Here is a 26,793-nt window from a genome sequence, read left to right on the forward strand (position 1 = left end):
GATGGAGTCTTGCTCAGCCACCTAGGCTGGAGTGCAGTGCCGCAATCTCAACTCACTGTGGAACTTTCGACTGCCGGGCTGAAGCGATTCTCCTGCCTCAGCCTCCCAAGTAGCTGGGATTACAGGCACGCACCACCACACCCAGCTAATTTTTGTATTTTTAGTAGAGATGAGGTTTCCTTTTGTTGGCCAGGCTGGTCTCCAACTCCTGACCTCAGGTGATCTGCACGCCTTGGCCTCCCAAAAGTGCTGGGATTACAGGCGTGAGCCACTGCGCCTGGCCTAGAGTTTTTTCCTTTCAGCACTAGAAAAAATGTATGTACCTCTTCCTTCTGGCCTTTATGATCTCTGACGGGAAATCTGGCTGTCATTTAAATTGCTGTAGGTAAAGTCATTTCATGGTAATTTCAACATCTTCATTCTTTATCTTCAGTGTTCAGAAATCTGACTATAATGCGTCTATGTGAATTTCTTTGGGTTTATTGTATTTGAGCTTCACTGAGCTTTTTCAATCTGTAGGTTTCTGACTTGTGCCAAATTTGGGAAATTTTCAGCCATGACTTCTTCCTCCAGTACTTTTTCAGCCGTACCCTCTTTCTGATCTCCTTCTGGGACTCCATGACACAAATTTAAATCTTGTTATAGTGCCACAGGTCTCTAAGGCTCTATTAAATTTTCTAGTCTATTTTCTCTCTGTTGCTCAGAATAGGTAATTTCTGTTTTTCTGTCTTCAAGCTCACTGATTCTTTCCTCTGTCCTCTCCATTCTACTGAGAGAGGTCTTAAAAATTCCTAAAATTTCAATTACTACTATTTTCCAATTCTAAAATGTCATGGGGGCCTTCTTTGTATCTTCTATTTCTTTGCTAAGGCATTCTATTTTTTCATTTGTTTCAAGTGTGCTCACTGTAATTGCTCACTGAAGCATTTTTATGATGGCTACTTAAAAAACCCTTATCAGGTAGTTGTAACATCAGTGCCATCTAGGTGTGTCTACTGACTGTCTTTTCTCATTCAAGTTGAGATATTTCTGGTTCATAAGTGATTTTCTTTTTTTGAGATGGAGTCTTGCTCTGTTGCCCAGGTTTGAGTACAATAGCGCAATCTCGGCTCGCTGCAACCTCCGCCTCCCAGGTTCCAGTGATTCTCCTGCCTCAGCCTTCCCAGTAGCTGGGATTACAGGAGCACAGCACCACACCTAGCTGATTTTTCTATTTTTAGTAGAGATGGGGTTTCACCATGTTGGCCAGGCTAGTCTTGAACTCCTGACCTCAAGTGATCCACACACCTTGGCCTCCCAAAGTGCTGGGATTACAGGTGTGAGCTATTGCACCCTGGCTTAGTGATTTTCAACCGAATCTTGAAAATTTGGGGCATTACGTTATGAGACTGTGAATCTCATTTTCATCTTCCAATTTGGCAAGGCTCCTCTGACACAGCACTGCCAGCAGGGAAAAGGGAGTGCCACCTTGCCACAACCAGAGGGAGGTGGAAGTCTAGGTTTCTTCAAGGCCTGTGATGACAAGGAGTGGTGGTCATGGGGATTACTGCTAAACACACATGGGAATTGTAGCCCCCTAGTCCTTCGCTGATCTATAACTGGCTGGGAGGGAGAAGACTGCCTTGTTACTGATCCCCCTGTGGCCTCCACGGATATTGTGGAGGTGTGCTTGCTATTGGTGGGTATCAGCAACAGTCTGGATTCTCTACTAGGCCTCTTTTCTGACATCACCCACATAGGAGCCAGAGATATGCTTATGTATTATTGGATAGAAGTTCAGGCTTCCTGTGACCACTGACACCGAGGGAAAGAAGTGCTATCACCTTCCGGAAACAATGAAAACCCCAGCTCCCCACTCAGCCTTCTCTGACACCACCTTGGCTGGGAAAGGGGTGAAGTGTACCTCATGACTTCCAGGTTGGGGTACATATCTTGGCTCCCACTTGTCCTTTCCTGACAGGAGTGAAGGGGCCAGTTTATTCTGTGGTATTTGACTAGAGTGCTATTATCTAAAAGTGTTTGTCTTGTTAGGCTGCCTCTTTTGGCTAGAAAGCAGACTTTTCAGGGGGTTTTCTCTTGATCTGAGCCCATGGCTTCTCCAGTACCAAGTCCAGGACAAATGAGGCAAAAAGAAAATCCAGGCCACTCCCCACCATGCTGCTCCTCTGGTTCCAAGGTCCCCAGCCAATCTGTCTTCTCTCTGCCTTTGACATTCAGCTTGTTTTATACAAATGTTCAGTTGTTTTGGCTGTATATAATAGGAGGAATAGGAAAAAGTACCAGTTCATCCCATTTAGTATTTAATTGTTTGGACATGCCACAGTTTGTGCATTTATTAACCAAATGAAGGTCTACATTTAGGCAGTTTGTAATTTTTGGCAATTATGAATAAAGCTGCTATAAGCATTTTTTTTTTGAAGACTGAGTTTCACTCTTGTTGCCCAGGCTAGAGTGCAATGGCGTAATCTTGGCTCACTGGAACCTCCGCCTCCTGGATTCAGGTGATTCTCCTGCCTCAGCCTCCTGAGTAGCTGGGATTACAGGTGCCCGCCACCACACCCAGCACATTTTTATATTTTTAGTAGAGATGGGGTTTCACCATGTTGGCCAGGCTGGTCTTGAACTCCTGACCTCAGGTGATCCACCTGCAGTGGCCTCCCAAATTGCTAGGATTACAGGTGTGCACCACCACACTCGGCCAGCTATAAGCATTTGATGTAAGTTTTTATGTGAACCTAAGTTTTCTTTTCTCTTGGTTATATATGCATGATTGGGATTGCTGGAGCACATGGTTAAGCATACATTTAAGTTTATAAAAAAATGCCAAACTGTTTTCCAAAGAGTACACTTTTACATTCCCATTAACACTGCCTAAGTCCCAGCTGCTTGGATCCTTGCCAATACTTGGTATTGTCAGTTTTATTTCTTCATTAAGCCACACTTACAGGGGTGCCGTGGTATCTCATTGTGGTTTTACTGAGCATTTCCCAGTGACTAGTGATGCTGAGAGTCTTTTCATGTGCTTATTTGTAATCCCTGTATCTTATTTGGTGAAATATCTTTTCAAATCCTTCATCCTATTTGAGTGGTTTTCTTACTGTTCAGTTTTAAGAGTTCTTTATATATTCTGCTTACAATTTCTTTGTCAGATACAGTTACCTTTTCACTCAACTTCTATTACTAACTGGCCAAAGTTTAAGACATATTTAAAACAAGACTTGGAAACTAACTCTGCACATCCCATTGTGAATATAGTTGAGTATATTTAGATTAAACTCAAGTATTTTTCATTTTCCAGGTGGTAGAATGTATTTCTTTTTGACCTACTAGTATTCATGATTTCTAAGGAATTTTTGGAGACTGTACAAATCACTGTGAAGTTGATATTATTATGTTGAGGTGTTCATTAAATGTTCTAGCATTCCTCCTGCCTTGGTTTCCCAAAGTGCTGGGATTACAGGTGGGAGCCACCACATCTGGCTTTTTTTTTTAATAGTAACTGCTCCTTAATCTAGGGAAATTTAGTAGATTACAAATTTATTTAAGAGTCTTAATATGATTAGAGGGGAAAAAGAATAATATAAAGCAAAAATCACAGGAAGCTTGTGGTCAGATAAAGTGTGAAGGTGGCCAGGCGCGGTGGCTCACGCCTATAATCCTAGCACTTTGGGAGGCTGAGACGGGTGGATCACGAGGTCAAGAGATCGAGACCATCCTGGTCAACATGGTGAAACCCCGTCTCTACTAAAAATACAAAAATTAGCTGGGCATGGTGGCGCATGCCTGTAGTCCCAGCTACTCGGGAGGCTGAGGCAGGAGAATTGCTTGAACCCAGGAGACGGAGGTTGCGGTGAGCCGAGATTGCGCCATTGCACTTCAGCCTGGGTAACAAGAGCAAAACTCAGTCTCAAAAAAAAAAAAAAAAAAAACAGTGTGAAGGTAACGAACATGATGAATGGTGAGCAGGCCTTACCTAGATCACTCCCAAGAGCTCCTGAACTGGTGGTTGGCCTTTCACGTGGATGTGAACTCTGTCCTGATGGGTTCCCCTGCTGCTGCTGCTGCTGTTGCTGCTGCTGTTGCTGTTGCTGCTGCTGTTGCTGTCTGAAACATTAAAAAGTGAATGTATATTTAAAAAACAAAACTTAACAGGCTGGGCACAGTGGCTCATGCCTGTAATCCCAGCACTTTGGGAGGCCGAGGTGGGCAGATGACAAGGTCAGGAGATCGAGACCAGCCTGGTCAACATGGTGAAACCCCATCTCTACTAAGAACACAAAAATTAGCCGGGTATGGAGAGAGATCCAAGATGGCTGATCACTAGCAGCTCGGGATTGTAGCTCCCAGAGAAAGCGCACAGAACGAGAGGACGCCACACTTTCAGATGAATTTTTGTTACCCACGGACCAGAAGATTCCCAGTGGAGGAGCCCCACAGGTTGCCAGGGCAACTTTGTGGCCAGCGTTGCGGTTTTGCCGGCGCCCCAGCGCGGTGGTTCTTGGTGCAGAGTAAACAGGACTGGATCCCCTTTTGATCGACATTTGGAGCTCCAGGAAGGCAGAGTCGCCCATTTACCTGATTGAAGAAAGGACTCAAGACAGAAGCCAGACCGGAGATTCCCAGGCAGAAAAGCACCATGAATCTTAATGCCGCTGTTTTGGCCGGCGCAGTGGGTTATTCAGATTTTGGCGCTGGGAATCAACAAGTTGGACATCCACTCAGAGACCTAATTTGAAAGTAGGCAATTACAAAGACGACAGGTGGATGAACTTACAATGATGGGAAGAAACCAGCGTAAAAAGACTGAGAATACCCAAGATCAGAATGCCTCTCCTTCTACAGGTGATCACAGTTCCTCATCAACAAGAGAACAAGGCCTGATGGAGAACGAGTGCGTTCCAATAACAGATTTAGGCTTCAGAAAGTGGATAAGATGGAACTTTAGTGAGCTAAAAGAACATGTTCTAGCTCAATGTAAAGAAACTAAGAACTCTGAAAAAAGGTTTGACGAAATGCTAACGAGAATTGACAACTTAGAGAGGAATATAAGTGAATTAATGGAACTGAAGAACACAATATAAGAACTTCGTGAAGTATGCACAAGTTTTAACAGTCAAATTCATCAAGCAGAAGAAAGGATATCAGAGGTCGAAGACCAACTTAATGAAATGAAACTAGAAGACAAGATCAGAGAAGAAAGAGTAAAAAGGAATGAGCAAAGTCTCCAAGAAATATGGGACTATGTGAAAAGACCTAATTTACGATTGATAGGTATACCTGAATGTCATGAAGATAATGAATCCAAGTTGGAAAATATTCTTCAGGATATTATTCAGGAAAACTTTCCTAATCTAGTAAGGCAGGACAATACTCAACTCCAGCTAATCCAGAGAACACCACAAAGATATTCCTCAAGTAGAGCAACTCCAAGACACATAATTGCTAGATTCACTAGGGTTGAAATAAAGGAGAAAATTCTAAGGGCAGCTAGAGAGAAAGGCCACGTCACCCATAAAGGGAAGCCTATCAGACTCACAGCAGACCTCTCACCAGAAACCCTACAAACTAGAAGAGAGTGGGGGTCAATATTCAATATCCTCAAAGAAAAGAATTTTCAACCCAGAATCTCATATCCCGCCAAACTAAGCTTCATAAGCGAAGGAAAAATAAAATTTTTCACGAACAAGCAAGCAATCAGAGATTTCATCACCACCAGGCCTGCTTTACAAAAGCTTCTGAAAGCAGCACTACAAACAGAAAGGAACAACCAGTATCAGTCATCCCAAAAACTTTCCAAAACTTAAAGAGTATCTCTATAATGAAGAATCTACATCAACTAATGGGCAAAATAGCCAGCTGGCATTAAATGACAATATTGAACTCACAAATATTAATTCTAAATTTAAATGGATTAAATGCCCCAATCAAAGACACAGACAGGTAAATTGAATAAAAAGTCAAAACCCATCGGTACGCTGTATCCAGATCTATTTCACAAGCAACGACATACAAGACTCAAAACAAAGGGATGGAGGAAGATTCACCAATTAAATGGAGTGCAGAAAAAACAAAAACAAAAACAGGAGTTGTAACTTTCGTCTCTCACAAAATAGACTTTAATAGTAACAAAAACTAAAAGAAACAAAGAAGGACATTACATAATGGTAAAAGGATCAACGCAACAACAGGAGTTAATGATTATAAATATATATGCACCCAATACAGGAGCACCCAGATACATAAGTTCTTAATGACTTATAAAGAGACCTGGACTCCCGCACAATAATAGCGGGAGATTTTGACACCACATTGTTAATATTCGACAGATCGATGACATAGAAAATTAATAGGGACATCTATGATTTGAACTTAGATCTGGAATAAGTAAACTTAGTGAATATTTATAGAATTCTCCACCCTAGGTCCACAGAACATACATTTTTCTCAGTATCATATTACACCTATTTTGAAAGTGACTACATAATTGGAAGTAAATCACTCTTCAGCATTTGCATAGCATTTCACAGACTTAAATATTGGTTGGCTGTTTGTTTGTTATTTTCTTACCTTATTCCTTCCTGTCTCCGTTGTTAAGCACAATTATTGGCATAAAAGAGGTTTTTAATACCTATTTTTAGATTGCATTCCAGCCCGGGCAATAGAGCAAGAATCCTGTTCTCTCTCCCCCTTTTTCTTTCTTTATCTTTAAAAAAAAAAAAAAGAAAATTAGCCGGGTGTGGTGGTAAGCGCCTGTACTCCCAGCTACTTGGGAGGCTGAGGCAGGAGAATCGCCTGAACCCTAGAGGCGCAATGAGCCAAGATCGCGCCACTGCAATCCAGCCTGAGAGACAGAGTGAAACTCCATCTCAAAACAAAAAATCAAAAAACAAAAAACAAAACTAAATGAAAGAATAAACACCATGAGAAAAACTATTCATGTGGCAAATACATTGTTCCACAAATCAAAGTAGTCACCGGCATGAAAAGAATGCAAGAGCAGTTAGTCTGATATACATTACTTTAAAATATAGAAGTGCTGATCCTAGGAATCCTAGACATAAAATTTAAATTTATCAGACAAATTAAGAGATAAGTATTTTCATCATAAAATAAGTTATCATGGCTGGGCACGGTGGCTCACACCTGTAATCCCAACAGTTTAGGAGACCGAGGTGGGTGGATTGCTTGAGGTCAGGAGTTTGACACCAGCCTGGCCAACATGGTGAAAAATCATCTCTACTAAAAATACAAAAATTAGGTGAGCAAGGTGGTGAGCACCTGTAATCCCAGCTCCTCAGAAGACTGAGGCAGGACAATCACTTGAACCGGGGAGGAGAGGTTGTGGTGAGCCAAGATTGCACCACTGCACTCTAGCCTGGGCGACAGAGCAAGACTCTGTTTTAAAAATGAAACAAAAAACCTATCATACAAAAAGATTCACTGGTGGCTATTCTTATGTGAATGAGTGTTGGTTTATAGACCCTTATTGTTGTTGAAAGTCACCGAAAACAATACATTTGAGCAGATAAAGTATCTTGAACTACCATATGAGCTAACATAATGTTTCTGTTACTGGCTCATTCTTTTCATTCAGGTCTGAGTTTAAAAAGCCCCTCAGAGACACCTTTCCTAACAACCCCACCAAAAGTAGCCACCTGACATTCCCACTACCTCATCACTTCATTTTAATTCTCAGCATAAACTTATCATCATCTGGTGTTCTGTTTATTTCCCTCTTTATGGCCTGTAAGCTCGGGAGAGCACCAATTTTTTTTTTTTTGAGACAGTCTTCCTCTTGTTACCTAGACCAGAGTGCAATGGCGCAATCTCGGCTCACTGCAACCTCTGCCCACTGGGTTCAAGTGATTCTCCTGCCTCAGCCTCCCGAGTAGCTGGGTTTACAGGCATGCGCCACCAGGCCCAGCTAATTTTGTATTTTTAGTAGAGTCGGGGTTTCTCCATGTTGGTCAGGCTGGTCTCAAACTCCTGACCTCAGGTGATCCGCCTGCTTTGGCCTTGCAAAGTGCTAGGATTATATGTGTTAGCCACTATGCCCAGAGAGAGCACAAATCTTATCTCATTCATAGACTTCTCCCAGGACTGATAACTGGGCTGTTACATAGTAAGCATTCACTGAACACTTGATAAATGAAAGAAATGAAAACTACTACTACATTATCAGATTTTAAGTAATAGCTATTGCATTAAGTTCCTCTGTAATTTTTTCAAAAGGAAAAACAATGTAATACAAATCCCCATTTTTTTTTTTTTTGAGAAGGAGTCTTGCTCTGTCGCTCAGGCTGTAGTGCAGTGGCACAGTCTCTGCTCACAGCATCCTCTTCTGCCCAGATTCAAGCGATTCCCCTGCCTCAGCCTCCTGAGTGGCTGGGACTACAGGCATGCGACACCATGCTGGCTATTTTTTTTTTTTTGTATTTTAGTAGAGATGGGGTTTCACCATGTTGGCCAGGATGGTCTCGGTCTCCTGACCTTGTGATCTGCCCACCTTGGCCTCCCAAAGTGCTGGGATTACTGGCGTGAGCCACCACTCCTGGTCACAAATCCCCATTTTTAAAATGTTTAAACATGATGGTTATGATGTAAATATGTATGAATATATATCCTTGTACTTAGAAAATATACACTGAACAACTGAGACACAATGGAAAGTCATATCTGCAAATTATTCCCAAATGGTTCAGAAAGGCCAACTATTGGAGATTATGGGTGAAAGATATAAGGAGCTCTGTGTACTATTTCTGCTTTTATGTATATCTGAAATTACAGGTCAAACATCCCAAATCTGAAAATCTGAAATCCAAATGCTCCAAGATGAGAAACTTTTTGAGCACCAACAAGACACTCAAAGGAGGTACTCGGTGGAGCATTTCAGATTTGAGATTTTTGGATTTGGAATGCTTAACGGGTAAGTATATTGCAAATATTCACAAATCCTAAAAAAGAAACCCAAATCTAAAACACTTCTGGTCTCAAGCATTTTGGATAAGGGATACTCAATCTATATTCTTTTTTTTTTTTTTTTTTTTTTGAGGCAGAGTTTCGCTCATGTCTGCCACGTTGGAGTGAAGTGGCATGATCTCAACTCACTGCAACCGCCACCTCCCAGGTTCAAGTGATTCTCCTGCTTCCACCTCCCGAGTAGCTGGGATTACAGCCATGTGCCACCATGTCTGGCTAATTTTTGTATTTTTGGTAGACACGGGGTTTTACCAAATGTGTTGGTCAGGCTGGTCTTAAACTCCTGACCTCAGATAATTCACCCGCCTTGGCCTCCCAAAGTGCTGGATTACAGGCATGAGCCACTGTGCCTGGCCTCAATCTGTATTTCATATATATAAACACAAACACAGAAAACCAAAAACCAAAACTCACAAACAGCTGACAATCTGAATGAGAAGCCATAGGTTTAAAAAAAAAAAAAAAAAGGTACATAAGAATTTCAAAAGAAGCCAGAATTTTTAAACTACCTGCAACAATTACTAAGACAATGGCACACTTTTTTCTAGAGTTCCTCTTGATTTTGTGTTTTAAAACTGTGAAGAGTAAAGAAAGTTCAACCAATGAAAACTGCAATTTCTCCCTGTTGGTCTGAGCCAGAATACTGACCTGTGTGTAAGTGTAACACTTTAGCGTGCACGGGTAATGAAGCACACAAGGGCAGTGTCCTCCCATTAGCACATCTTGATGCTGTGACATGGCACAAGACAGATGGACTGAGTTATGGAGTATTCCTGCCCATGCCCTCTTCCCCTCCACTCAAGAAGGTAGGTGAGAATGCAAGGGAGGGGCAGGTGAGCTAGCAACTTTAGAGGGATAGCCTTTATTCTACTTTTAGTTTATGAAAAATGAGAAGTAAACAAATTACCGACCTTGAAACAATGCTGACACCTTCCAGCTGTGAAGACACTGAGATGGAACATGTCCAAGAGGCACTCAGCATCCACCTTGCTGTACCCTCAACATTATAGACGTTAAAGCTAAAAGCTAGATGTCTTAGATTCTTTTACAAGTAGGATTCTGGTTACAAATTAAGTGCTCACATGAGCTTTAAAAGGCAGAAATGGGTTGGGGGCACTGGCTTACACCTGTAATCCCAGCCTATTCGAACATTTTTAAAAGGATACAAGGTTGCCTGACACTGTTTACTAACAAGCACTAATTATTGCTGACATCATGCTTATTATAACTTACTTAGTCATTATTGGGTATTACCGAATTATCTTTACTATTCTAAAAACTTCAATCTGTTGGAAGGTTCATATTTTTAATCTAATTTAAAAAAAAAAATTGGGCCTGGCGCAGTGGCTCACGCCTGTAATCCCAGCACTTTGGGAGGCCGAGGCGGGTGTATCACGAGGTCAAGAGATCGAGACCATCCTGGTCAACATGGTGAAACCCCGTCTCTACTAAAAATACAAAAAATTAGCTGGGCATGGTGGCACATGCCTGTAATCCCAGCTATTCAGGAGGCCGAGGCAGGAGAATTGCCTGAACCCAGGAGGCGGAGGTTGCAGTGAGCGGAGATTGCGCCATTGCACTCCAGCCTGGGTAACGAGCAAAACTCCGTCTTAAAAAACAAAAAAAAACAAAAAAAACAAAAAAAAATTAAGTAAAAGAAGCGTTTATTTTTATGCTTTAAATATAGTTTTCTTAGATATACCTGTAAATTTTGTATCATAGTTTCTCTGTAAAGTATGTCTTTAGACCATTATAGTTTGGCAAAAAAAAAAGTCTGAAATAAACATGACGGAAGTATCACATGGGAATTATTCTGTAAAGCAATTTAGAAATCTGTACCAAGGCCTAAAAAATGTTCATATCCTTTAACCCAATAATCTGACATCCTCAGAAAAATTAGAAGAAATGATGAGAGATTTAAGGCATAGAGGCAGTTTAAGAATTGTTCATTGCAATATGATAACAGCAGAATTCAAAAAGCTCATAAATTATGCCACATCCATTCATTTTATGAAATATGCAGCCTGCTACAAAGACTATTTACTGTCATGGGAAATGGGTACAATACTTACAAGGAAATGGGTACAGTACTTACAAGGCAAGTGTCTATATGTCATAGAAAGAGAATGTGCCAAAATACTAACATCAGTTACTGAAGGAAGTGAGAGTATGCTTTCTTCTTCTTTCTTTTTTTGAGACAGTCTTGTTCTGTCACCCAGGATAGAGTGCAGTGGTGCAATCATGACTCACTGCAACCTCCACCTCTGGGTTCAAGCGATTCTCCTATCTCAGCCTCCAAAGTAGCTGGAATTACAGATGTGTGCCACCGCACCCAGCTGTTAATTTTTTTGTATTTTTAGTAGAGATGGGCTTTCGCCATGTTGGGCAGGCTGGTCTTGAACTCATAGCCTCAAGTGATTTGCCTGCCTTAGCCTCCCAAAGTGCTGGGATTACAGGCATGAGCCACTACAACTAGCCATGTATGCTTTCTTTTAATTTTGATATTTCTTAAAATAAATTTTTCAGAATGTTAGTTTTTCTAATTAAGTAGATTTAAATTATTTTTTACATTAACTAGATAATTGATGATACAGAATTATAATTAATCATTATTATGATTACTATTTTATGACAACAGCATTTAGCGATGTTAAAAAAAAGCTCATATATTTTAGAGACACATTAAAATGGTTACAGACAAATGATATAACTGAGATTTGTTACACAATAATCCAAACTTGTAGGTGGGCCAATGGAAAGAAGGACGATGGGAGTATTAAAAAATGAGACTAGGCCAGGTGCGGTGGCCCAACACTTTGGGAGGCCAAGGTGGTGGATCACTTGAGGTCAGGAGTTTGAGACCAGCCTGGACAACATGGTGAAACCCTGGCGCTACTAAAAATGTAAGAATTAGGCCAGGCATGGTGGCTCACTCCTGTAATCCCAGAACTTCGGGAGGCCAAGATAGGTGGATCATGGTCAGGAGATGGAGACCATCCTGGCTAATATGGTGAAACCTCGTCTCTAATAAAAATACAAATAATTAGCTGGGTGTGGTGGCATGCACCTGTAGTCCCAGCTACTTGGGAGGCTGAGGTTGTAGTGAGTCGAGATCACACTACTGCACTCCAGCCTGGGTGACAGAGCTAGACTCCAAGTCAAAAAAAAAAAAAAACAAAAAAAAACAAAGAATTAGCCAGGCATGGTGGTGTGTGCCTATAATCTCAGCTACTTGGGAGGCTAAAGTGGGAGAATCACTTGAATCCAAGAGGCAGAGGTTGCAGTGAGCAGAGATTGCACCACTGCACTCCAGCCTGGGCAACAGAGCAAGACTCTGTCTCAAAAAAAAAAAAAAAAAAAAAAAAAAAAACAGCGAGATTGACCATGTGCTAGTATTTGTTAAATCTGGGTGATAAACACAAGTTCATTTTGGTAGTTTTTCTATTTTTGTATAAATTTGGAGTTTATTAAAATAAAAAAGTTACTTTTGAAACTTAAAAGTAAAAAGCACTAATAAGCAGTACTTTGAAATTTAACATATAATTAGCCACTAATCTATGCTGAATAAAGACTAGAAATATCTCACATTAGGAAGATGTCAGCTGATCAGAATTTTCCTTCATTTACTTCTGAGCTGTGACTTAAACAAAACAGAAGAAAAGGTAAATATTTTCTTCATTATACCATCAAATGTAAAATGCTCCAATATTTTTAGATGCTGCTAAAATAGAGTCAATAACAATGTAAGATGCTGCTTAATTTCAGAGACGTTGAAATGTGAAAATATGTGCATCTTAGAATGTATGAAATACAGCAAATAGCAGCTCAGATTCAGCTATGAACCTTTTGTTTTCTGACCTAGGATCAGAGGGTCTGATTTTTAAAATATTTCATTTTAAAATAAAAAAAAATACCCTCTCATCTCTCTATGATACAATAATTTACATTTAAACTCCTAATGCACTGATGACTTATCACAGTATCATAGGAAATATAGCACCTGTGCAAAATGAAGTGTGGAACTGAAGTGGCATTGGGAAGGAGAAGACTCTAAGGCAAGATTTTTCTTTTCCTTTTTTTTTTGAGATGGAGTCTCGTTCTGTTGCCCGGTTTGGAGTGCAGTGGGGTGCAATCCTGGCTCACTGCAACCTCCGCCTCCCGAGTTCAAGCGATTCTCCTGCCTCAGCCTCTTAAGTAGCTGGGATTACAGGTGCGTGCCACCACGCCCAGCTAAGTTTTTTGGTATTTTTAGTAGAGACAGGGTTTCACCATGTTGGTCAGGCTGGTCTCACACTTCTGACCTTGTGATCCGCCCACCTCGGCCTTCCAAAGTGCTGAGATTACAGGCATAAGCCACTGCACCCAGCTGATTATTTATCTTGCAATCTTTAACATGGAGTTTTATTTTTCTTAGAAGAAAAAAGGCAGGAGACAAAAGTTTGAATGCTAGTTACTTGAAAAGAAGGGATTTTCACACGGTGGAATTTCTATTTAGCAAGCCCTTACAAGGCTGGCTACAGGCAAGGTTTTAGGAGTTGACCCAGATTTATGGTTTGCATCCATCCCCCTGATGCTAACAGGATTGCAGGACCCCCTGAAGCGTCCATGAGCAGCTAAATGACCTACCACCTCTATTTGAGAATGTGCTCCCATACCTCACAAGCTGTTTTTCTTACTGATTGGTAGAGGAATCTTGCAGGGTTCATCAGGTAAGCAAGAAGCACATCCAAAGGATCAATAAGCATTCTTCTTGCCTTGTCTTAATTCAATTTTTCTTCTAATAAATGAAATTTTACAAGGTTTTCATCACTCAATTTCAGGTTTTTGGTTTTTTTTTTTTTGTTCCTTTTTTCTTTTTGAGATGGAGTTTTGTTCTTTTGCCTAGGCTAGTGTGAAGTGGTGCTATCTCGGCTCACTGCAACCTCCGCCCCCTCGGGTTCAAGTGATTCTTCTGCCTCAGCTTCCCAAATAGCTGGGATTACAGGCACGTGCCACCACCTCTGGCTAATTTTCAGATTTATAGTAGAGATGGAGTTTCACCATGCTGGCCAGGCTGGTCCCAAACTCTTGATCTCAGGTGATCCACCCATCTTGGCCTCCCAAAGTGCTAGTATTATAGGTGTGAGCCACCATGCCCAGCAATTTCAGGTAATTTATCCAGTATTAGGGCAAAGTTTTTCTTTAAAACTACAGTTTGTTTCATACATTATTTGCTGTAAAGTTTTAAAAAATACATTCAAATGGCTGGGCATGGTGACTGATGCCTGTAATCCCAGCACTTTAGGAGGCTGAGGTGGGCAGATCACCTGAGGTCAGGAGTTTGAGACTAGCCTTACCAACATGGAGATACCCTGACTCTACTAAAAAAAAAAAAAAAAAAATACAAAATTAGCCGGGCATGCTGTAATCCCAGCTACTTGGGAGGCTGAGGCAGGAGAATCACTTGAACGTGGGAGGCGGAGGCTGTGTTGAGCTGAGATCGCGCCATTGCACTCCAGCCTGGGTGACAGGAGCAAAAACGCCATGTCCAAAAAAAAAAAAAAAAAAACCAAAACAGGATTCAGGCAGTAATCATTTACAAATAGACAAATTAGCCAAAGCAAATATTAAACACGTTATTTTAATTTGTACCAACTACTTTACTTTTCAAAGTAGGCTTCTCGTCTTTTCCGAAGCTCTTCTGAAGTAAGATTTGTACCTGATGTCTGTGGAATATCTTGAGATATATTTCTGGAACTACCTGAAAACAAAACACAACAGAACAAAAACCAATCATTAGCCGGGTGCGGTGGCTCACGCCTGTAATCCCAGCACTTTGGGAGGCCAAGGCGGGTGGATCACGAGGTCAAGAGATTGAGGCCATCCTGGTCAACATGGTGAAACCCCGTCTCTACTAAAAATACAAAAAATTAGCTGGGCATGGTGGCGCGTGCCTGTAATCCCAGCTACTCAGGAGGCTGAGGCAGGAGAATTGCCTGAACCCAGGAGGCGGAGGGAGGTTGTGGTGAGCCGAGATCGCGCCATTGCACTCCAGCCTGGGTAACAAGAGCGAAACTCCGTCTCAAAAAAAAAAAAAAAAAAAAACATTGTATTTACCAATTCAAGTAACAATATGTTTGTTTATACTCATTTGAATAAGCTTTTAAAACGTTTAAGAATATTCTATTCTGGATGGGCGTGGTGGCTCACACATGTAATCCCAGCACTTTAGGAGGCCAAGGCGGTGGATCACCTGAGGTCAGAAGTTCAAGAACAGCCTGGCCAACAGGTTGAAACCCTATCTCTACTAAAAATACAAAAAATTAGCTAGGCATAATGGCAGGCACCTGTAGTCCCAGCTACTCAGAAGAATTGTTTGAACCTGGGAGGCGGAGGTTGCAGTGAGCCAAAATGGTGCCATTGTACTCCAGGCTGGGCAACAGTGAGACTGAGTCTCAAAAAGCTGGTTTCTGTCCCTGCTAATCCAGCAGGGTTCTATTAATCAAAAATGGGATTGCACACCATATGGAGTACTCAGAGGCGTGCCTAGAGGCAAGAAACATTCAGAATAAAAATAATCTTCCTATTAATGGAATCTCAATTTTATTTAGATATCTAAGGAAATCAATTGATAAATAATTTCATTAGAAAGTAGAAGCAAATACATATGAGTTAGAGAAAAATAAAACAGCCCACTTTAAACTTTTTTTTTTTTTTTTTTGAGATGGAGTTTCGCTCTTCTCACCCAGGCTGGAGTGCAATGGCGCGTCTCGGCTCACCGCAACCTCCGCCTCCTGAGTTCAAGCAATTCTCCTACCTCAGCCTCCCGAGTAGCTGGGACTACAGGCGCGCGCCACCATGCCCAGCTAATTTTTGTATTTTTAGTAGAGACGGGGTTTCACCTTGTTGACCAGGATGGTCTCGATCTCTTGACCTCGTGATCCACCCGCCTCGGCCTCCTCCCAAAGTGCTGGGATTATAGGCGTGAGCCACTGCGCCCGGCTGTTAAATTTTTAATTAAGCTACTTTGAGCTATGCCTTAACATTTTTCTTTGCCTAGATTGTCTAGGGGAGGTGTTTTCGCTTTTCCCTATTGATGGTTTATATCACTAAAAAACTGGGCCCACCAAAGTGGGTTTAAGCTTTAAATTACATAGCCAATAAATGTTGGATTTTTGTAAAATCAGTTTATATTCCCTGTCCAGGCCCTTCCATAGTGTCTAATGGCATACATTCATGAAACAGCTGGTTTGGGTAAGGGTCAACTGATACCCACAAAGATTAACCTCAGTTTACTATTGTGTTAGTAAAGTATTGAAACAAAATGAAATAACCAGAAGTAAAAATATAACTACTCCTAATATACATTGTAAAAAGTGATTTCCATTACAAGAAATCTAAAGGAAAAGCCCACTATATAGCTATTGCTTCTGCAGTAATTGTCAAAAAACTTCTAAGAGTACATTAACTTCCAGGAATCCTAAGAATAATTGAAACTGATTCTTCAGCAATGAATAAAGCACACATCGGAATGTCTTTACCTTGCATACTTAGCTGAATAGCCCTGCGGAGATCTGCTTCCTCATCTTCCATGTCAATTTCTTGGCGGCTTAGTGCCAGAGCCCTCTGCAAATCCTCCTCGTCTTCATCTAACATTCCTGAGCCATCGTTTGCTTCTAACACTTGTTCCAGGTCTGTTTTATGGACTCTAAAGAACAAAAGCACTGGTATTAACTGCAACTAGTCTTCTATTTTAGACAGAACACAAAGGCATTTGTAATGTAAAGGTTTTATGTAAGTCAAAATTTAAAATGTTTTCTGGAAAATAAGCTCTAGTAATATAATGATTGTGTTGTAATTTGAATCTAACTAAGTGTTTTTTTTCTGTTTCTTTCCTTTTTTTTTTTTTTTTTTGAGAGACAGAGTCTGACTCTCTTGCCCAGGCTGAAGTGCAGTGGTGTGATTATGGCTCACTGTAGCCTTGATCTCCCCAGGCTGAAGTGATCATTTCACCTCAGCCTCCCAAGTAGCTGAGATCACAGACATACACCACTACATCTGGCTAATTTTCATACTATTTGTAGAGATGAGGTTTTGCCACGTTGCCAGGCTGGACTCGAACTCCTGGGTTGAAGCAATCAGCCCGCCTTGGCCTCCCAAAGTGCTAGGAATACACCATACCTGGCTAACTAAGTTAATATATTTAAGTATTTAAAAGAGTTGATTCAAGTTTGAATTAATAAACTTCGCTAAAATATAGGGTCTAAAATAGTCACCAACAATACAAGAACCACATATTCAATGTAAGCATGAAAATTTAATTCCTGTAATGAAATACTATCACATATTCCATACTGCAGGCTTATTTTTACCTTTGCTCTTTTAGTTGTGCTAATTCTTCTCCAATAAGTTTTGGTCGATGCATTTGTTGGACCCTAATCATCTGCAGAAGTTGGTCAGCTTCACAATCTGGCAGATCACCCTTAACAACAAATATAGAATAACCTAAAAAAAAAAAAAAGGGCAAAAGTCAACCTAAACAGCTAGAAAAAGATTCAAAATTGATGTAAAATGCTGGTAAAGAGGCAGCACAGTATACTGGAAAAAAAAATACAAGCTGAGTGCCAGGAGCAGTGGCTTGTGCCTGTAATCCCAGCACTTTGGGAGGCCAACACGGGTGGATAGCCTTAGGTCAGGAGTTTGAGACCAGACTGACCAACATGGCGAAACCCTGTCTCTACTGAAAATACAAAATTAGCTGGGTGTGGTGGTGCATGCCTGTAATCCCAGTTACTTGGGAGGCTGAGGCAGGAGAATCGCTTGAACCTAGGAGGCGGAGGTTGCAGTGAGCCGAGATCACACCATTGCACTCCAGCCTGGGCAACAAGAGCAAAACTCTGTCTCAAAAAAAAAAAAAACCAAAAAAAAAACAAGCTCAGGATTCAGAAAGATCTTGATTACAATAATGATTCTCATACTTACTAGTAAAGTTATCTAGGATAAGTTACCTGAAGTCTCTGAGCCTCACTTTCTCCACTGTGCAGCTGGAATAGCCATCTTATCAAGTGACTGTGAGAAGTACGTAAGGCTATGCACTAACTGGTATCAGAGAGATAATAAAGGAATGGGTAAGAGCAAGGGATTTAGAATCAGACTGCCTGCATCTGATCCCAGTTCTCCCACCTCCTAGTTGCATTTGTCTTGGTTTACTTTACCCATTAGTCTTGGTTTCTACTCTTAAACATATGATACTGGTACCTGGCTGTGATGGTTAATATTGCATACCAACTTGACTGGATTGAAGGATACAAATTATTGTTCCTGGGTGTGTCTGTGAGGGTGTTGCCAAAGGATATTAACATTTGAGTCAGTGAACTAGGAGAGGCAGACCCACCCTCGATCTGGGTGATCACCATCTAATTAGCTGCCAGCCCGGCTACAATAAAGCAGGCAGAAAGAACAGCATGGAAGGACTAGACTTGCTGAGCCTTCATCTTTCTCCTGTGCTGGATGCTTCCTGCCCTCAAACATCAGACTCCAAATTCTTCATCTTTTGGACTCTTGGACTTACACCAGTGACGTGCCAGGGGTTCTTGGGCCTTTGGCCACAGATTGAAGGCTGCACTGTCGGCTTCCTACTGTTGAGGTTTTGGGTCTTGGACTGGCTTCCTGGCTCCTCAGCTTGCAGACAGCCTATTGTGGGATTTCACCTTATGATCATGTGAGTCAATATTCCTAATACATTCCCCCCTTCATATATATCTACCTGTTAGTTCTATCCCTTTAGAGAACCCTAATACGCTTACTCACAGGGCTGTTGTGAGGACACAGTCAGATAATGTGTGCAATAACTAGTAACATGGCTAAAACGAATCGTCTGTGGAAAGAGCTACTCCCACCCTGACCCACACATGTATACCCCTTGTACCTGAAAATAGGAGCTGGGAAGCCAAATACCTAGAAGCTAATTAAGGTGTCAAATGTGTGGTTTGCATCCCAAAAGAATTACATTAGTCTAGTGTAACTGTATAAATATGATTCCAGAAATCCAGGGTTTCCTAAGCTAGATGCTACACTAAGGGTGGGATATACCTAAAGCAGTCTAATTGATTTAAGTTTTTCTATCATATATATATATTTTTTTTTTGATTTGAGATGGAGTCTTGCTCTATTGCCCATGCAGTGGTGCAATCTCAGCTCATTGCAACCTCTGCTTTCCAGGTTCAAGCAATTCTCCTGCCTTAGCCTCTCGAGTAGCTGGGATTACAGGTGCCTGCCACCACGCCTGGCTATTTGTAATTTTAGGAGAGACAGGGTTTTACCATGTTAGCCAGGCTGGTGATGTTTTTTGTTTGTTTGTTTTTCTGAGAGAGAAAGTCTCGTTCTTTTGCCCAGGCTGGAGTGCAGTGGTGTGATCTTGGCTCACTGTAACCTCTGCCTCCCAGGTTCAAGTGAGTCTCCTGTCTTAGCCTCCCGAGTAGCTGGGACTACCGGTGTGCACCACCATGCCTGGCTAGTTTTTGTATTTTTTGGTAGAGACAGGGTTTTACCATGTTGGCCAGGCTGGTCTTGAACTCCTAACCTCAAGTGATCTGCCCCCTCGACCTCCCAAAGTGTTGGGATTACAGGCATGAGCCACCCTGCCCAGCCTAAGACTTCAGATAGTATTCTAAGTGTGCTGGGAAGCCAGTGAAGGACAAAGAGTGAGGGTGGGAAATAACAGGCATTATACGGTTTTTTTTCTTTTTTCCTCCTCCCCACCTCATATTACGCTGTTTAAGAAGCATTCTGAGCTGCTCTATCAGTATAATATATAGGAACCAGAGTACAAGAAGAGTCACCCTTACGGAAATGGAAAACCTGATGGATAGCATGGATAGAGAAAAAAAAAAAGTCTTTTGTAGATATGTTCAGTTTGAAATGCTTTTTGGACTTCCAAGTGGAGATGCCAAAGCTAGGAGTTAGTCAAAACTAGGTGTTCAGGGTAGATATCAAGACTGAAGATAAAAATATAGTAATTACTGACACGTAGATCTTAATTAGAGATGATATTTAAAGGAATGCAGTGGCACATAATCAAGAAGTTGTACAAGATTTAAATCCTAGGTGACTTCAATAGTCAGAGACTGGAAAGAGTAAGATCCATGAAAGGAATCTGAAAGATGCAGGGTTTCAAAGAAGGGATATTATTAGGAACCAAGATTTTAAATAGAAAAAGGATACAAGTATCTAAAAATCAAAGAATTAAAAACACTATATTCCTAAATGTGAATTCACAATAACATCATAACAAACCTAGTAGCAATAAGCTGCTGGCACTCAGATTGTGATCTCTAAATACCACTGTTAGAAGGTGGTGGAGCACGGTGGCCCATGACTATAATCCCAACACTTTGCAAGGCTGAGGCAGGTGGATCACTTGAGGCCACGAATTCGAGACCAACATGGCCAATATGGTGAAACCCTGTATCTACTAAAAATAAAAAAAATTAGTCAGGCGTGGTGGCGCACGCCTGTAATCCCAGCTACTCAGGAGGTTGAGGTGAGAGAATCGCTTGAACCTGGGAGGCGGAGTTCAAGAAAAAAAGAAGGCACACTAGAGGCAATTCTAAGGAAAAAATAAAAACAAGGAAGCAGCTGGAGTCTCATGGAATTAAGAGAGGCTTTTTCTTTTTAATCAACGGAGGTACAGTGCTTCTTTTTCTGCTTCTAGGAATACTACAAAAAAAAAAAAAAGAGGAGGGAAACTGATTATATAAGAGAGTGGAGAGATGAAAGCAGGAACATCTTGCGTACGTGACAGGAGCTGGGATCCAGCCCACAAGTGAGGGGCTGGTCTTGGCTAGAGGTAGGGGACCACTCATCTATTTCAATAGGCTCAAAGCACAAGTAGAGATATAAGCAAACTGATAAATTTGCTGACAGAGATAACAATTTTAATTGCTTCTATATTCTCAGCAGAATGTAACAGAAGGCAATAAGCAAGGTTTGTAAACAAGGGAAAGGAAAGTGGTTAAAGGTTTGAAGACATAAGCTGTGAAATTAATCATCTCGGTGAGTGGTACATGATTTTTTTATAAACATCTTGGAGGGTGGTACATGGATTTACTAAGAAAACATAGTAGAAATATCAGGCAGCACTAAGGACTCATTTGAATTTTGTGATTATAATAAATTTGAAGTAAAACCTTTGCTAGGTGTGGTAGCATAAGCCTGTAGTCCCAGCTACTCAGGAGGCTGAGGCAAGAGGATCACTTGAGCCCAGGAGTTTGAGGCTGCAATGAGCTTTGATTATGCCACTACACTCCAGCCTGGGCTTCAGAGAGTGGCTCAGTCTCTTCGACAGACGGATGTATGGATGAATAGATGGACAGATCATTTAAGAAAAAAGTAAAACCAATCATCATGTTTTATGTTATTTTTAGCCATGTCCAGCTACTCTGGTACAGGAATGAACAAGGTCAAGATTTGGTTTTAACCAAGGTTGAGATTTTTGTCATTCAAGTATGATGGAGGGACAGAAGGGGAAACAAGTTGAAGAATGCAATGGAGTGATTATAATGATGGATTATAGAAAACAAGCAGCATAAGAAAAAGAATGCATATAAGGAAAATGCTTGGGCCCCATGGTAGGGTTTAAAGAATGGTTGGAATAAAAAACCAGACAAAACATGGTTTAAAGATAGGAGGTGGAGGCCGGGCACGGTGGCTCACGCCTGTAATTCCAGCACTTTCAGGAGGCCAGGCCAGGTGGATCACAAAGTCAGGAGATCGCGACCATCATGGACAACATGGTGAAACCCCGTCTCTAGTAAAAATACAAAAATTAGCTGGGCGTGGTGGTGGATGCCTATAATCCCAGCTACTCAGGATGCTGAGGCAGGAAAATTGCTTGAACCCAGGAGGCAGAGGTTGCAGTGAGCCAAGATCGTCCCACTGCACTCTAGCCTGTGCGACAGAGTGAGACTCTGTCTCAAAAAAAAAAAAAAAAAAAAAGATAAGAGGTATTTAAAGAGTAATATGCTTGCAATTGAGATCTGATGGTGGTCACGATTACTGGTAATAGCTAAGCAAGAGTAAGTGATTCTGAAACTAAGAAGCAGGTACTGGATTGATGGGATTGATTAATGATACAGGAATCATTAAGAAGGATAAAAGAAGTTGAAGTAGAGAAAAAGACAGTGAGTCAGATCCTAAAATCACTGATGAAAAGAGACTTGTGGATGAGTGCAAAAGGGCAAGGGATAGTTTAATCTAGGGGCATGTATTTCAAAGAAACTGGAGTTTATAGGGAAGAACAGTGGCCTAGAAGAGGCAAAGAAGAACAAAAATATCTATCTCTCCTCTCAGGTATGTGATGTATAAAAGAAAAAGCCATTACTTAGAAGGGCTGAAAAGAAGGCAGCATCCTCAGAAGAGGGATGGCCAGGTGTCAGTGACAACTCTAATTGAACAGCCTCACCCAAATCACAGCCTAACATTCACCACGTCAAACCTAGAGATTAGTTCACTGCCACTGCCAGAAAAACAGTATTGTCACACTCACATCTAATGTGCCTGTTTGTTTAACTACTTTGAAAGATAACATTACAAAATTTTCAGCCTTTACTTACCTTCCTGTTGTAACTGAGCCAAGAAAAGTGCAAGGTATGTATCTGATATTAATTCTGGACCCGTCAAGAGAGAATTCAAGTTAAACCACTGAAAAAAAAAATTGTCAATATTTTAGTGTACATTACAGGTAATAAGGAAATAAGAATAGGTATAATCCATCTAAGCTTAGTAAGATTGTTTAAACTCTAGAAATATGTCAAGTTGAGCTCTTTTCTTTAACTGAATAATATGATTGTAAAAACTACAATAGAGGCTGGGTGTGGTGGCTTACATCTGTAATTCTAGCACTTTGGGAGGCCAAGGCAGGCGGATCACGAGGTCAAGAGATCGAGACCATCCTGGCCAATATGGGGAAACCCCATCTCTAATAAAAATACAAAAAGATTAGCTGGGTGTGGTGGCGCACGCCTGTAGTCCCAGTTACTCGGGAAGCTGAGGCAGGAGAATTGCTTGAACCCAGAAGGCGGAGGCTGCAGTGAGCCGAGGTCGCACCACTGCACTCCAGCATGGCGCATGGCGCCTGGTGATGGACTGAGACTCTGTCTCAAAAAAAAAAAAAAGGTAGAAGTAGGGTTTTTGTTTTTGAATTATCTTTTATTGATTTAATTCAATATACTCTTTCTTGACTTTTATCTTTTTCGGCATTTACTTTTTTTTTTTTGAGATGGAATCTGCTCTGTCGCCCAGGCTGGAGTGCACTGGTGTGATCTCTTCTTACTGCAACCTACGCCTCCAGGGTTCGAGTGATTCTCCTGCCTCAGCCTCCTGAGTAGCTATGATTACAGGCATGTGCCATCATGCCCTGTTAATTTCTGTATTTTAGTAGAGATGGGGTTTTACCATCTTGGTCAGGCTGGTCTAGAACTCCTGATATCATGATCCACCCATCTCTGCCTCCCAAAGTGCTGGGATTACAGGCATGAGCCAGTGCGCCAGGCTGGCCTTTACTTTTTATTAAAAAAAACAAACAAAAAACTCAGCTTCATTGAGGTAGACGTGACATGCAATAAACTGCAGATATTCAAAGTGTACAGTTTGAAATTTTTTTTTTTGAGACGGGATCTTCTTCTGTCACGAGTGCAATGGTGTGATCATGACTCACTGCAGCCTTGACCTTCTGGGCTCCCACCTCAGCCTCTCTAGCAGCTGGGACTACAGGGAGGTATCACCATGCCTAGACAATTATTTTTTTTCATTTTTTGTGTGGAGATGGGGTCTTGTGACATTGCCCAGGCTGGTCCCGAACTCCATTAGCTCAAGTAATTATCCTGCCTCGGCTTCCAAAAGTGCTGCATGACCCACCGCATCTGGCTTAGAAATGTTTTGACATTTGTATACTGTGCTCCCATGAAACCATTACTACAACCAAGATAGTGAACACACTGATCACTGCCATGTTTCCTGTGCCTCTCTGTAACCCTCCCCTCTAACTCCTCTTTAGACTTCTCGTCCCCAAGCAACCACTGCTCGATCTGCTTTCCATCCCTACAGATGAATCTGCACTTTTCTAGACTTTTATATAGATAGTACCATACAGCATATAGTATTTTGTTTCTGAGTTATTCTTTCAGCATAATTATTTTGAGATTCATCCATGTTGCTGCATGTATCAATAGTTTATTCTTTTTTACTGTACTAGCTGGTTTTCAATAAACCTCTTTCAAAGATTCAAAATTCTAATAAAAAGGACGTTAAATGATTTTGTTTCTTAAAACAGCTTGCTGAAGACATATTTAATGTTTTTTTAAAAAAATAGAAGTGATTTTATGTAGAGGGTATTACCTGGCTTTTGGAATCATATGAATAATCTTGTTACACTAAAGCAAACATAACTGAATGCTTTTATTCATGCTTGACACTACTTCAGGCTTTGTGACAGCACTATGCTAAATACAAATCTGTAAATGTAATAATTAACTGACAGGACATAGTCATCACATAAAAACCCACTTAAAAGTAACCACATTTGTACTGTCTTTAATAGAGAATTTTTCAGGCCGGGTGCAGTGGCTCACACTTGTAATCCCAGCACTTTGGGAGACCAAAGTGGGCAGATCACCTGAGGTCGGGAGTTCAAGACCAGCCTGACCTACATGGAGAAACCTCATCTCTACTAAAAATACAAAAAAATTAGCCAGGCATTGTGGCACAAGCCTGTAATCCCCAGCTACTCAGGAAGCTGAGGCAGGAGAATCACCTGAACCCAGGAGGTGGAGGTTGCAGTGAGCTAAGGTCGTGCCACTGCACTACAGCCTGGGTGACAAGAGCGAAACTCCCTCTCAAAAAATAAATAAATAAATAAATAAAAATAATAATAATAAAAATATATATACAGAGAGAGAGAGAAAGAGAGAGAAGAGAGCGCACGCACATGAAGGAGGGAAGACGGAATTTTTCTTACGATATAGTTAAACTGCATATACTTGTCACAAATAAATTTACAAGAAAAACTGATAATTACGTTTTAAAATGACAAATTTAAAAATAAAATAAAATGACAAATTTTCTATCTATCAAGATCAAAACCATGCCACACACACACATTACTGGTCAGTTTCCTAATTTTAAATGCAAAAATCCTTTTTTAAAAAATTTTTTAAATTTTTTTTCCTTTTTATGTTTTATAAAACAGAGTCTCACTCTGTCACCCAGGCTGGGGCACAGTGGCACAATCATAGTTCACTTCGGTCTCAAACTACTGAGCTCAAGTGATCCTCCTGCCTCAGCCTCTGAAGTAGCTAGAATTACAGATGTGAACCACCATGCCTGGTCTTTTTTTTTTTTTTTTTTTGGTAGAGACAGGACCTCACTTTGTTGCCCAGGCTGGTCTCAAACTCCTGGCTTCAAATGATGCCCCCACCTCCCAAACTGTTGGGATTATAGGCATGAGCCACCATATCTGGCCCAGTTTTAAATGGGATACAGAATAAGAAAAAAAGACATGGAAGGATAAGAAATCTTACCTGTTTTCCTAATTTTCTAACTGTAAACCAGTGTTCCTTATAATTGCATATAAATGATCTTTCATTTCTAACAAAGAAAACACACACAATATTAACTTGAAATACTGAATTCGTATTTATTTATGTTGTCTACTGGCAAATATTATATAAAATTTGTGATAACTTAAGATTATATTTACAGTTAAATATCACTGATGTTTTGAAAAGATCACACAACCATATGAACATCTCTGCAGCAGCTTAGTGATGCCATGCCAAAAGATGGCCTCACACACCACTCAAGGGTCAGCTCTGTGCTGCCACGGACACTGGGGTGCCAGGAAGACTAGAGGGCAGATGCTCATGGACATCACAGAGGTGAACTAGGAAAGTCTGAGGGAATGAAACAGGGAACATAGAAAGTATTCAAAATATATTTCTCCTTTAAGAAACTGTAACTTTAAAAATCAAATTTGGGAAAAGAAATGTATGAAATGCAAAACAAAATCTTACATAGGATCGATCCTGAGCCTCTGATACTCGGGACTGTTGAACAGGATTAGTTCTAAACCCCAAACTTTCAAGGCATTGCTTATAACCTGTTAAGAAAAATAGCAACTTTCCATAAGCTAAACCACTCCATTCCAAAATTAAGAAGTGTAGCTATGTTAGTTGTGTAAACACTTTAAGAACTGTAGCTATGTTAGTTGTGTACTTCATATATAAATTCCTCTAAAAGGCTATAGGTTTGTTTGTTTTTGAGATGGAGTCTTGCTCTGTCACCCAGGCTGAAGTGTAGTGACACAATCTCAGCTCACTGCAACCTTCTCCCACAGGTTCAAGTGATTCTCCTACCTCAGGCTCCTGAGTAGCTGGGATTACAGGCATGTGCCACCATGCCTAGCTAATTTTTATATTTTTAGTAAAGGCCTTTCACTATGTTGGCCAGGCTGGTTTTGATCTCCTGACTTCATGATCCGCCCGCCTCAGCCTCCCAATGTGCTGAGATTACAGGCATGAGCCACTGTGCTACACTAGCTATAGGTTTTAAAAAGTGTGTGTGTGACTTTGGCAGGCCGAGGTGGGTGGATCACCTGAGGTAGGGAGTTCAAGACCAGACTGGCCAACATGGTGAAACTCCATCTTTACTAAAAATACAAAAATTGGTTGGGTGTGGTGGCCGGTGCCTGTAATCCCAGCTACTTGGGAGGCTGAGGCAGCAGAATCACTTGAACGTGGGAGTTAGAGATTGCAGTGAGCCAAGATCGCACCACTGCAC

General features: G+C 41.0%; 1 protein-coding gene across 8 annotated transcripts in view; it reads right to left on the bottom strand.

Moving 5' to 3' along the window:
- The window catches only part of ATXN3 (ataxin 3), a 52,354-nt gene that overhangs the window by 12,587 nt on the left and 12,974 nt on the right, over positions 1–26,793 (bottom strand). For 4 of the 8 annotated variants that reach the window (XR_010342102.1, XM_064375168.1, XM_064375166.1 and 1 more), the window contains 7 exons: positions 26,028–26,113; positions 25,536–25,602; positions 22,572–22,659; positions 17,331–17,463; positions 16,500–16,666; positions 14,623–14,719; positions 3,974–4,104 (listed from right to left, as the gene is read on the bottom strand). Coding sequence is in view for 7 of the 8 variants with exons in the window: in XM_064375168.1 (XP_064231238.1) it covers positions 3,974–4,104; positions 14,623–14,719; positions 16,500–16,666; positions 17,331–17,463; positions 22,572–22,659; positions 25,536–25,602; positions 26,028–26,113 (769 nt within the window). In the remaining variant the exon portion in view is untranslated. Of the gene's footprint in view, positions 1–3,973; positions 4,105–14,622; positions 14,720–16,499; positions 16,667–17,330; positions 17,464–17,966; positions 18,462–22,571; positions 22,660–25,535; positions 25,603–26,027; positions 26,114–26,793 lie in introns of those variants that run through there. The other 4 variants (XM_064375170.1, XM_064375169.1, XM_064375171.1 and 1 more) reach the window with 3 other exon arrangements.

The sequence above is a fragment of the Aotus nancymaae genome, unplaced genomic scaffold (assembly GCF_030222135.1).
Source record: "Aotus nancymaae isolate 86718 unplaced genomic scaffold, 86718_ANA_hifiasm-v0.15.2.pri h1tg000011l, whole genome shotgun sequence".
Taxonomy (NCBI): Eukaryota; Metazoa; Chordata; class Mammalia; order Primates; family Aotidae; genus Aotus; species Aotus nancymaae.